The 12,747-nt window shown below is 40.8% G+C and overlaps 1 protein-coding gene across 1 annotated transcript; it reads right to left on the bottom strand.

The window, feature by feature from the left end:
* Positions 1–5,532: 5,532 nt before the first annotated feature.
* TSPAN4 (tetraspanin 4) lies at positions 5,533–10,324 on the bottom strand (the record flags this gene model as incomplete). Its single annotated transcript, XM_010288007.1, has 3 exons — positions 5,533–6,241; positions 8,917–9,000; positions 10,193–10,324. Coding segments are annotated over 3 exons (285 nt in total), but the record flags the coding sequence as incomplete, so codon positions are not given.
* Positions 10,325–12,747: the final 2,423 nt, after the last annotated feature.

The following is a 12,747-nucleotide window of genomic DNA, read 5'->3' as shown; positions in this document are numbered from 1 at the left end:
GAAGTTTCATAGGTTACCCTTAAGTGACTTTGAAAATTACCGCCATTCAGACAGAAAGTACCTCGTGTTACACAGCTAGTATAATCAGCTAAGCCTGATATTCCCAGGTTGTGTTATTAAGTACATTTAAAAAAAATAGCAGGATGTCAGCTGAATGGTAGGCTTGTTGTTGATGAAAATAGAAACACCGCTGTCTATGCCAACATTTAGTTCAAAAAGCAAAGACAACTGAACTAGGATAGCTGCTGGGGCAAGGTACACTGCGCTTAGTTTTTTGAAACAATGGGATCTTGAAAAATCAATAGCATAAACCTGGGTAATAGAGTAAGCTTTAGTGGAAAGACAAATTAGGCTGTAAAGGTAATACAGCTTCTTTGTGCCTATATTATTTCTGTAAGAACCATTAAGTTAGCATTCCTGAAGTACAGAACCAATAGTGAATAAATGAAATTGAAAAGCAACTTGTTAAAACCATGTAAGAAGGCATCTTTCTTTTAAATGTATACAGCATGATGAAATTCACTGCTACAATGTAAGACCAAGGTGGAAAGTTTCATAAAGTCAGTCAGAAAGGGATTAAAGATAGATGTGGATAATGAGACCATCTAGTGGTACACTTAATGGGATGAAGAAAATTCAAGTAATATAAACGTGCCTGCTGAATTGAGGGAGTTGTAAGAAACTTCCACCAAAGGTTTGGGTTATCCTTTATGAGGTTTTCTGCAACAAACTCTAAAACCTCTGAGTCTCCACTTTCAGGCCATGCCTACCCTTACACTTTAAATAGTATGCCTGTGGTGGTCTTCAGAATGCACCCAGTTTAAGAGGAAATTTCATTTGCAAAGCTGTTTTACCTGGAGGGTACAATAAAATATGTTGAAAAAGGCAGTGTTAGACATGACTTCAGACAAGATACCTGACTAACCAGACCTTTTGCTGATCTGATATAGTAGGAGTTCCTAGTAGTTCCTTTTTAACACAGTCTGGTGTTAATTTTCTAAATTTTTCTATGCAGTATCTATCTGAATCTAAGCAACTACCTCAGAAAAACAGAAGTCCTTTTGTTTCAAAATTATCAGTAAAAGGCAAGTTCTAACCAGAAAAGAATTGGTTCTGAGTCTCAGTATTTTGTTACACTGTAAACCTGATCTCCCAGTATTTTCTGAATTGTTATCAACTACCACGTAATTTCAGATTGCCCTTAAGAGGAAACAGAAAAGGGTGTAAATTTACCTGGGAATGGGTAAGCCACTTAAATAATAAATTAAAAAAAAAAAAAAACTATAAGGAAAGATAGGTAGGTCAAATGAAAGACAGGTAATGAGAAATGACAAAAAAAGTATCCTGTGTATTTTTTTTTTATTGTGTACACTGTGTGTGTGCACTTGTGCACACGCATCTTTGGGTGTGTATATATATATACTCACTGTATAGCTTGTAGTATAGTTGATTATAAAGAATACAAAAGACATTCTGTTGTAAACTTTAAAGAATATTTAATAACTTTTAAAAAATAAAATGTATATTTTAAATTTTGTTCTATATATGAATGCACAAAAATGTATCATTGTAGTTGCAGCAACAAAATCCAAAGAACTGAGGAAACCTGCCCACTGTGGTAGGACACCGGTGACAATCTAGGAGAATTCACAATGGAATCCAAACAAAATTTCCCATGGCGAGTCCTGACTTGTTTTCTTACTGTGAATTGTCTAACTCGGTATCTGTGAAGATCATTCACACTTTGCAAAGATCCTTGCAGACAAAGTTAATAAAGAGTCTCATTTTAAAATCAATGCCACAGTCAACTGCTGGTTTCTGTTGCTTACCTTTGGTGCCACATTTATAGCATAACAGTGAAGCTAAGGGGTAAGGAAGTGAATGCCTTCAACGTTCTCCATGCTAAAAGCCGCCTGTCCTATCTATGAACAGGGGAAGAGGCAGCCGGGAGCCATGTGCACTGAAAGATGTAACCAGTTCTTAATGAGTTTGTGAGAAGTGAGGGGTTTGGGTGGATTTGCATAGCAGCCATATTGCTGATGCAAGATAAAATATTTTTGCAGCTTCTGTGCAGTTCCTTCCACTCCATATTATAGATTATACAATGCTGCATTCAAATGGTAATTATTAAATGGAATAATAAACCTTTACAAGTTTATATTTGAGGGAGAGGAACAAAAAAGTATTCATAGAAACTGGAGTGAATGTCGGTGATGGTGCGCTATAAGATATGGAGCTAAATAATTCTGTTGTACAAGCAATAAGATTTGGCTGCCCCTGACACCGTACAGGAAAATAAACCATATTCTATTAAATATATATATGTATTCGTACATATATTATCACAATTGTGAAGATGAAAAGCCAGAAGTATACTGGACTGAATGTAAAAGAAATCCTGATGTTGCTGGATTGAACAGGTCCAGCCATCTGCCCTGTGCCTTCACATCTTGTTATTAAGCAGAAACAGCAATGAGCATAAATTAGGAGTGCTCTCCTTCAATATCTTTGTTGCCTTTGGTTCTGTCTTTAAATGTATTGAGTCCTCCTTCATGTTTAAAGATAAGAAGTGAAAATAATATAAAACACTTCACTAAAAGTGACAAACACTAATGGAGGCAATTGGAATTACTTCTGTGTTGCTCTGCATACATATGATATAAACAGCCTTTTAAATGGGTATCCTGTACTACAGGGTATTTATTTATAATCAACCAGTTCAACATTAAGTTTTAGGCATAATAAGGAACTTCTTTTGTTGTTGTTTTTAAAAAAAAATATTGTTGCTGTTCCATATCACACAGTATTTGGACCTCATCAGCAGAGAAAGGATGCAATGCTTTGCTTTTAAAAAGAAAGTATGATAAATCTGAGGCTTGTTGTATGCAGTATGTTCAGAGGTTTGAACTGGATTGTGCTGGTAATGCTTTAAGCACCGTAAAATCTGTTTGGTCTGTGTGAAGAGAGTTAATAACATCAAATATAGAAAACAGTCCAGTTCACGTTATAAGCAAGCTGCAGTAGCATCTCAGTTGGCAGTGTAAGGGTAGTGTTTAAAAAAGAATTATTAGCTGCAGCATGTGGTCTGGTTGTTGTGTTGGTTTTTTTCTTTTTTTCAGCTTTTTCTTCAGTTAGTGCTGAATTATTCTGTTGCAGCAACTGGAATTCACAGTGAGTATTGCCTATACTCCCTATAGATACATGTTTTTGAACACTGAGGCAGTTTATCTTGTTATAAAGACACCTAAACCGTGGAAAATGATTAGAGGGAACCACAAAGTATGACTTGTCCAGTCTCTGTTTCTCATTTTGTTTAGCTGAAGTCTAGTACTCTTCTCTAAGAGCTCAGCACATATTATTTGGAGACTCACAGAGTGAGGGTGTTTGATCTCTCTTCTCGCTATACCGCTGTCAGGCAAACTGATGAGAGTTGCCCTCGGTGGGAGCTCTGTTGCACAACGTTTTCTTCTTATCAACTGAGCCATGATCAGCCTGCGTCTCAGTGTTAATTTTTAATGGCAGGGATTGCTACAAATGGACCTGTCTACCTTTTATCTTCCTGTTTTAATAAGGTATTCCTCACTCTGTTACGCTGCTTTTCAGTGGTGGAAACGCTGAGTTGTCAGCAGGAGCCACCTGTGTGTACAGACTACAAACCATGGCAAGAACTAACCGTTCACCTAACCTGGAATCCTGTCTATGCAGTAAGAAAGGAACAGAGCGGAAAGAGGGAAGAAATGGACTCACGCTGTCTTTTGAAGAGCAGGACTGTTACAGGTCAGCCTGGGCTCAGGAAGCAGACAGCATTGAGACTGGTGGTTGCAACACCAAGAGTAAGTCTCTTGCATTGGGTACAGGGCACCTGTGTGTGGGCTACTCACTCAGCTTAACCTCTCTCTTGGGTTGAGTCTGTTAACATTTGTCAAGGCTTGTGAACATGGCAGTAAAATCCTTCCTTCAGTGCTGGTGAGGTTGCTGTGATAGTGAGTGATCGGGAGTCCACATAAAATGCACCCAGCTAATACATCACTTTCCACTTAGCCTGCACAGCTAAGTGCCCCACACTACAGAGGCTGATGCATAAAAGAAGGGGGGTAAGATTTTGGAAGATGCTTGCTCTTTCACACATCAGGCTGTCCTAAGAACTTCCCCACAAAATATGGAGTTGTTCAGTCCTGAGAGGGAGAAGGCTGCAGGAAATTGGCAAAGAGGAAAAAAAACCCCAACACCTAATACCTAACAGTATTTGTCAGTGGTGCAGGCCCAGAAAAGGGTTACTGAGGGGTGTTACTGTTCAAATAGGCTGTGGGTTGGTGAGTCCAGCTTTACTGCTGGAAATGGCCTTTAAATCAAAGCAAGGAAACCATCACTGATAGCTGAGACCTGCTGTTGTAAGCACTAAAGGTACAGGGGAACATTTTTTTTGCCTGAACTTGATGAACGCGTCTAGTAGGAGTGGCTGCATTGAGCTTTCTGGGAAAAGAGGTCACCATGGTTGTGCCTCTGGTCTATGGCTATTGTCATGGCTGAGAGGTCCTCAAAGGCTGGCTGCAGGGAGCAGGCCAGCTGCATTGCTGTTCCCTGCTGTGTCCTTTCGCTAGCGTGCTTCAGCTTCTCCCTGGCACATGTGCATTACCTGGGGCTGCTTGCTGATGGGGAATTCGTTCTCTGAACAACAGGAAACAGCTGATTCTTAACCTCATTGCTAGAAGGTGCGCGCAGAAGGGTACTACATAAATTACTTCAGTTACCAATGCAGGGTGTGGAAATTGGAACACTGGTGGCTGTTTTCTGGCTAAGGAAAGTTATGATTTTGATTTCTGCCAATTCCAGAAAGTGTGGGGTACATTCTAGCCAACAGCCAGGTGGGAGATGGGTCAAAAAAAATAGAACTGAGAGGTTACTCCAGTTCTAACAAAGACAGACTGGTATGCCTTGGCTGCTGTAACCATGCAGCTGGGGGAAAAAGAAACAACTAAGCATAAAAACATCTGAAGTCTCAATAACGCTCAGAAAAATGAGCTATGTGCAAAAAATTTTTCCTCAGCAAGGCAAACTCTATCATACCTGCAGCTGATGATATCCCAAAGTAAAAAATTAATGAAATGGTGACATTCAGGGGAGGAACAGCTGACAGCTTTGAACAGATCTTCAAGTGTGGAAATGAGTGATACTTTTTGGCAGACTAACTTGAAACAGGGATGATAAAAAATAAAACCATAGTAGAATGACAGAGAGCCCACTCACAAGTTGTTTACTGAAATGAAGATACAGCTGAAAGTAATTACTTGTTTCCCAGAGGTGTAAGTGATAGTGCCTTCTACAAGAAATAATACTTGGTTATTTCAGTTGGAATGTAAAATGGGATAGAAAGGTTCCCTCTTTCTGAGGTTAGATGCTGGGTATTTTCACCTCCTTTCAGTACAGTATGTGTATATGAATGTAATATATATATTACATGTACATCTATATGCCACAGGCAATTAATAAGTGAGACAATGTCCAATATTGTTTTCCCTTAACAGCCAGATCTCACAGATTCTGATTAAAAGCCTGACTTTGCAGCACATAAGATTAAAAATACTCCTTTAAAAGAACGTATTTCTGAAGATGATCCTTTCCTGGCTACAAAATCATCTTGAGATGCTTGGAGGCAGGGCTGCTTGATCTCGACATTTTAGCTGTGTGCAAACTGTAGTAAAATTACAATTGCATTCAGTGCTAGCTACTCTGTACTCCGTACCTTCTTTCCATGATGAACAACACTCATTTTCTACACTGTCTCTTCCAGACCATGAAATGGGGGAAGGCAACCTGGCAGGTTTTGCAGAGGTTGCCTCAGTGCAGTCTTCTCCTAACATCTGGTTTGCAGATCAGCCCCTCATAAGCAGCCTCCTTTGCCTTGCTGTAGGCCATGGAAAAGGAACCATTGCTCTTTGGAGGTTTTCTTCTGTTTAAAGACAAGGCTGCTTCTTACCTGTGCCAGTTCAAGTACTGACTTTTTCTTTTCTTCCTCCTTCAGTAAAGTGGGGTGATTCACAAGATCTTCAGAAAGATAGCATTATACACAGTTTATAGTACAAAGGGGGGAAAAAAGAGATCAGATGGATAAGCATGAAGGAGATTTCTCCTGTGTCCTTTGGAGGAGGAGCAGAAAGATTGGGAATGGTATCTATGCACAGTAGGTGTCTGCCTTGACTACCTGACAATACATGGTCATTGCAAAGGTGAGTCCAAGAATCTAAGAGGGAAAAAAAACACAATCATTTTTCAGTAAGTAAAAAACCCCCTATTTATTGAAACAAACAAAAGAGAGACGAGCGTGCTTACACTGGTTTTGTTCACACACAGGAAGACACATCACATACTTTTCCTGCCAGTTCATGTCCTTATTCTGTTCCTAGTTTCTGTCTGCCTTTTGTCCTTATCTGTATTGCTGTTTTACAGAATGAACAATGAGAGCATGGGAGAGTTGATTCTCGACAAAAAGCAGCCACCGGATACTGGGAAGAGGTGTATTGAAAAGAAACGTTTGGATGTCTCTTGAAAATATTTTATAGTAGCTAGTAACCCAGAGCTGTGGGGCTGGGTGGTTATCGCTGTAGCTATTGCTTTGAAACACAATCATCCCGGACCCAAACGATGCTGTGGTTTACTTGACTGCACTGCACTTTTCCCAGTGTATGTGTGCACGGGTCCCTGTGGGGGGATCACTGGAGACTGCCCATGCATTAATCATAACCATCAATGCATCTGTCTTTCTACTCAGCCTATTCAAGAGGAGCAGCAGGGAGGTGGTGCTGCTTCTCCCAGCCCAACTACTGACCTGCTGTGCTGCCTCTGGTAGATTACTTCATGAGAAAAGGCGATGGGAAAGAGAGTCTTATTTTCCTTCCACTTGAAATACTTACATGAATGTAGTAATTGGTTGTTACTATTCCTTTGCAATACCACTGTAAAAATTGTCATTGAAATAAAAGTTTGCCAGGTAGAAATTTTTTGTATGAATTCTATTTTAGGCACTTAATTTGACCGCTTCAAATTTAATCTTTACATAAATAGTAGTTCCTGTTTATGAGTATTTTGAAAGAATACATGAAGGTAACACACAGTATTTTATAACCCTTTTAAAAAATTATTTATAAAGCTGCTATCTTCTTCATTTCCCATTCTTCTGCAGTGAAATATGATTGTTAGGCTTTAGTGTGCTGTTTTATAGTAAGAATATGCCTTTTAGAAGTATCCCCTGAACCCTGCCTTCTACTTCCTAGCAAAGGAACACCTTCAGGGACAGCTGCATAATAAAACCTCAGGGGCTGAATTTGTTTTATAATTATGAGCATGCATGGACTGAAGAAGATTCTTCTGCCACATGCTTAGGGCCAGAACAACATTCTAACAGCAACAACAGAGGGAGCTAAATTGAATCACATAGTGCAGCTGGAAGACAGACTCAAAATCTTTTGTGTTCTGACATGTTTTCTCTGTATTTCACAGCACTTACTAGAATATTAATTAGCATTTTTAAATTGCCTGAAGTGTTTTCTCCCATGCAAACTAATAATTTCTTTCTATCTGAAAGATAGTATTCTCTTAAATGCCCTAAATATAATAATCAAGGTCTATGAGAAGGACTCTAACACAGGCTGCTGGGTTTTTAATGTATCTTTTAAAGACTCCCTAAATGCTAAAGAGCTGGTTTTTAAAATACGGTAATATATTAACAACAGTCTTACATTGTCCCTCTGCCATATGATCTTGTGCTTATCTTTCTTCCTAAGTATATCTGCTTATGATACTGGAAAACAAAAAACAAAACTCTACTGAATTTGGGCCTGTGAGGATTCAGGCATTTGCCTTAGTAAGTTGCCGCCAACACGTGGCATACGAGAGAGTAAGATATATGCCATTCTGCCTAATCTGACATTAGTGGGAATACAAGTGGAATTCTAATCCCAGGCTCTCTCTTGCTGCTGCTATTGGTATAACATGCAAAATTAAAAAAACCCACGCATGGGTTTTATCTGGAGTTACATGGAATTAATTTAGCCTAGCAATGCCATCCTTTCTGCTTATCTGTTGAGTGTGAGAGAGGTGGAGCTGGAAACTAAAGCTCCATCTTCACTGCATTCAGGAATGGGACTTTGGGCCATAAACGGAGGGCTGACATACAGCTGAAACAGCCTGAGCTCCAGCACAGCTTTCGGCTGAGGTTTGTGCTGTCAGGGCTGAGCTATGGCCACAACACAGGTATGTAAGAGACATTACTTCACTAACAACTGATTCTTCTCTGACCAAAGTTATGCTGGAAATAACTGCAGGTCAAAAATCTGACAGGCAAGTCTATGCCAATCTTACCTACATAGTTTCGCTGCCATTAATAGAAAAGGAACATGGTTTTATTGGCCAGGTTGAGTAATGGTAACCACATCCCAACTTGTAACTTACCCTAGGACTGAGGACGGAGGTGAAGACTTACTTAAACTACCTTTAAGCTATCTTGAAGTTAGATATTTAGCGTAAGCAGATGGTCCTCTCTGGAGAATTATTGGACAAATACAGGTATCCTAAAAGGCAATTCACCCCACCCTGATTAGGCTTCTGTGTTTGGATGTCAGGGACTACCTCTCTGCTGAGTCTAGTCTAAGCCTTAGATAAACCATTTGGTAAAGTGCCTGCTCTTTGCAGTGCATCATACAACAGAAAATGTGTGCAGTATTCCTAGTTCTATACCTTCTACATAGTATATTAACTAAATGAAAACATAAAAGACTTGACTTAAATCTTGCAGAGTTTTACCCTAACATCATGCAAAATTTGAAATTATTAAAACAGGCTTGGGCAGAGTATATCTGGATCAAGGTTACTTATTTAGTTATCATTAATTAGCATTTTAAAATTGATATCAAACTGTACCTGCACCATAGCTGTGCACAATCCAAAGATTCCCACTGCTAGCAAGTTTTCCTGGAGCCATATTTTCACTGTTTCGTAGCAAGGCTGTGGAAAAACCCCAGAATATTGTATTAGTAAACACACAGCTCTACTTCCCTGGGAATTCAGAGACAGAAAAGAGCCAGATCAGACTAAGCTGCTAGGTAGCCTGGATTACTATTTCAGCATTGGAACAACTACCTTGTGTTTCTGAGGTGAAGCTTGAATGTGGAGTAATAATTGTAATGACACAAAAATGTGTCACATAATGTGCACCTCAACAGTGCTGCTTGAGCACTGCTCCATATAATTTGGGCCACTAAATTCAAAATTTGACTTGGAGCTACTTGAGAGGTAGGAGGGAGCCGTGTTTGGTTGGAACTCGGTCTCTGCCAGTGCCAGTGCCCATCCATGCGTATGAAATCTCACTGGAAAGTGGCCAAAACAGCTCTGCTCATTGTCTTCACAAACCATTAGAACCAGCAAAGCTTCCTTAAAACTCTGCTTCATCAGATGGCCTTACTCCACAGCCCTCCTGAGTAACTGCACTACTTGTAATTAGCACAAAGAATTGCTGGGCTAATTTCAGAGAAGAATTTAGGCTGTGGCTATCTGCTCTGGAAGGATCTTGCTGAGGACAGTATAGGGAAATTATCCCATGGAGTTTTGAATTTGATTACAGGCAAATGCAGAAACTCATTGCAAAAAACAATGCTGCTGGCAGTTCAGTTCCCACTCCTCTACTGTGCAGTGGGAGCCCCTGAACTAGGGTTCCTGGCAGGAGCAGAGCACTCCAGGCTCACGCAGTCCTCTTGCCTCACGACTTGCCTGGGTGACGATAAGCTACGGCTGCTGCGCCAGGGCTTGTGCTATGTGTGTGGACAAGCCATTTGCCTTTACCTCACTCCAGAAGGTGGGACACTAAAATTGACACTAAAATGACAATCCTGTCATTTCCTAGCTAGGTGTCATTTCCTGGCTAGACTGTGCTCCAGATCAGTGTTGGAAGGTACTTGTGTGCAATGTGAAACAACAGCTTAGAGCTTACTGAAAAGAAAGCCTTCAGCTCGTAAAAGTAATTAAATTGGCGGTTTCATTGGAGCTCAAAAGCCACAGCTCACCTTCTGAAATCACCTGATTAAAGATGAATAAGGGCACAACATACCTTATCATCTGTACAGCCCTGCAAATGACTAGCTGCCTGCCCTTCACCTGGGTTGCAAGGCAGCTGCTGAGCTGCTTCTGGAGAGCCACTCACCGCTTTCCACCAGGTCCCTGGGGAATGGAGTCCACAGTTCTCACTGAATTCTAAGCAGCAGGAGTCCGGCACCCGGGTTGTATTGTACACTTCAAACCAGTCAGTGTAGTTGGAGACTCCACAGCATCTGAACTGGAAAAAGAAGAATCAAGACGATACTGTAAGTATGATCTGCCACTGACTTCTGCTCATTCTGCCTCTTGCCTCCTGGAGTTGGACATTCAGTGCATTTTGATAACACCAGCAGAGTCTTGAAATTTTAAAGAAATACAGTATTTCCTCAGCTTTACCCAAATAGACCGTTTTCCCCACTTTTATTATGTTTAAATATGGTCTTGCATGTAGCTACTGTTGATACAAGAAGCAAAGGCACCTATTTGCAGTGGCAGGACGCTGCAGGAGCTGAAACAGGAGAACCCCAGCCAAGTACTGAGGTTAAGAGTTGATGTGACTGAGCAGGATTGTAACAATCGTTTGCAGCTTCTTGTCAAGAAAAGAATTATTTAAGATACAGCAACCAGGAGATGAAGATACTGGGATCTCTGCAGGACACTACTTCTGAAATCATGATTGAAGTTAATAATGAGGCAAATTTCTCTCTAAGCTGTTAATTACTGATCACCTTTGAAAGTCTTTGTCAGTCAGTAAAAGATGAATTTCCTCCTCTTCTCTCTTTGCTGCAGTCCTTAATGTCATCATCTGATGCTGCTAAACAGTGGTGCTTCAAGTGTCTGCATATGACGACACAGCGTACAATGACTATGTTTGTTAGTGCTAAATGGGAAGGTTTGTTCACCTTTGGTGGCGGGACGAAAGGTGGAGGAAGTGTATGTAACAGTACAGGGAATGGCTCTGTGACCATCGTCCTCCTCTGGGAACTGGTATATTCCGTGGTACAAAATAAGCCAAGGCATTACCATATAGATGTATACACCATCTGTCACTCCTATGCTAACTCAAAGGTATGAATTTGTTGGTATTTAGACACTTTACCACTAATGAGTAAAACAAGATGACATTGGGCTGCAGAAATGCTCTCTGCTATTGGCAGTACTTCCCACTTTTTCAAGGCTATGGCAGGCACCTACTTAGCCCCAAAATGACTTGCCAAGATCTTATTTTTTAAATGTGATTTTTTATAAGCCTGTACAGTATTTTTTCACATCCCTATAGAGACCATTCCTCTTGTTTCTGATAGACTCATAATCATGCAGATGTGTGCATCACCAGGACCAAGGGCCTAATTCAGATCCTGATATTTACACTGGCCTGAGGGAGAATTTTCCCTATATATAATAGCTGTAGAGTCTATGGGCACAGAGGGCTGAATGTTCAGGTCTTGTTGCACACACACGGTCATACAATAGAATCATAGAATAGTTTGGGTTGGAAGGGATCTGCCATTCAAGACCAATAGAGGGCAGAGGTGTCACGCGTTGCCTCGCACATCATACGCTGCTTCAAGCACTTGCAGAAAGTAGTCCGCGATAGAGATGTCTCAGTGCTCACAGTGTTGTTTTTCTTCTGCCAAGCAGAAGTCAGAAATCTTTCCCAGACTAACATCTATCCCGCAAAGGGTCTGCTCAGAATTCTGATTTGGCCCGTGGCAGGAATCAATCCTTAGCTTGCAACTGTTTGATTTGTGAGTTTACAGGCTTCATTTTCTACAAACTGACTTGAAAGTAAAAAAGTTTGTGACTCTTCTTTTTTTCCCCTCTGCGTTCCTGCACACAAGACAAGAGTGTGTAAGAGCTCTGTGCATAAGAGGTCCCAAAAGCTGATAGGAGCAGCATGGAACACATGGCATGCATTTGAGGAAAGCCGGTTTATCTGGAAATCTAACGAGAAGGTCTTGCAGGCTGTCATCATTAGAGTCAGGAGGCAGCTCTTTGATAGACAGTGAGAAGTGACAGATTGTAAATAGCAAGCCTTGAAAATGTGGCTCATCTGTGATGTAGAGACTGCAACAGTAACAGACATTTGAGTGATGTTCTGGCCAAACACAAGTGACACAAGTTTGCATAAATCAGAACTAGACTCCTTCTTCCCATAATATTGCAATGGCTGAGGGTGTCAAAGTCTGACAGACTAAGGAGATGAAGTACGGGTTTTGTACTTAAGGGCTCACTAACAGGTTGAGGACAGCTGTTCCGATGGAGCCTGTGGAGCAGAACATGGCTAGGCCATGTTCTAGGGTTGTGACTCCAAAGAGTCAAACTTTCTGATAAGCCAGAAGGTGGAAAAGAAGGGGATGCAGTTGGACACACATTGGCTGCCCACATGAATCTTCTGTGTATTGTACAAGAGCAGAGGATTAAATATTGATAGTTGCCTGCCACTTCTGGCAGACAAGGCAGTCCCAGCAATGGGAGAAAGGGCTAAGAGAAGATCAAGGGTAAAAAATAATGAAGTAGCATGAGGATCAATAGTCTTGGGACTGGAAGACACGTCACGTCTTTGAAAGACAAAGGAAGGATAAGCAATGGAATTAAGCAGCAGATGATGCACAATCCTAAAGGAGAAGGAGGTGACAAATACAGAAGAGTACTAACAGC

This window comes from Phaethon lepturus, unplaced genomic scaffold, assembly GCF_000687285.1.
Source record: "Phaethon lepturus isolate BGI_N335 unplaced genomic scaffold, ASM68728v1 scaffold2295, whole genome shotgun sequence".
In the NCBI taxonomy this organism is placed as follows: domain Eukaryota; kingdom Metazoa; phylum Chordata; class Aves; order Phaethontiformes; family Phaethontidae; genus Phaethon; species Phaethon lepturus.
The sequence above is the reverse complement of the archived record's forward strand: the minus strand, read 5'-3'. Positions and strand labels throughout refer to the sequence as shown.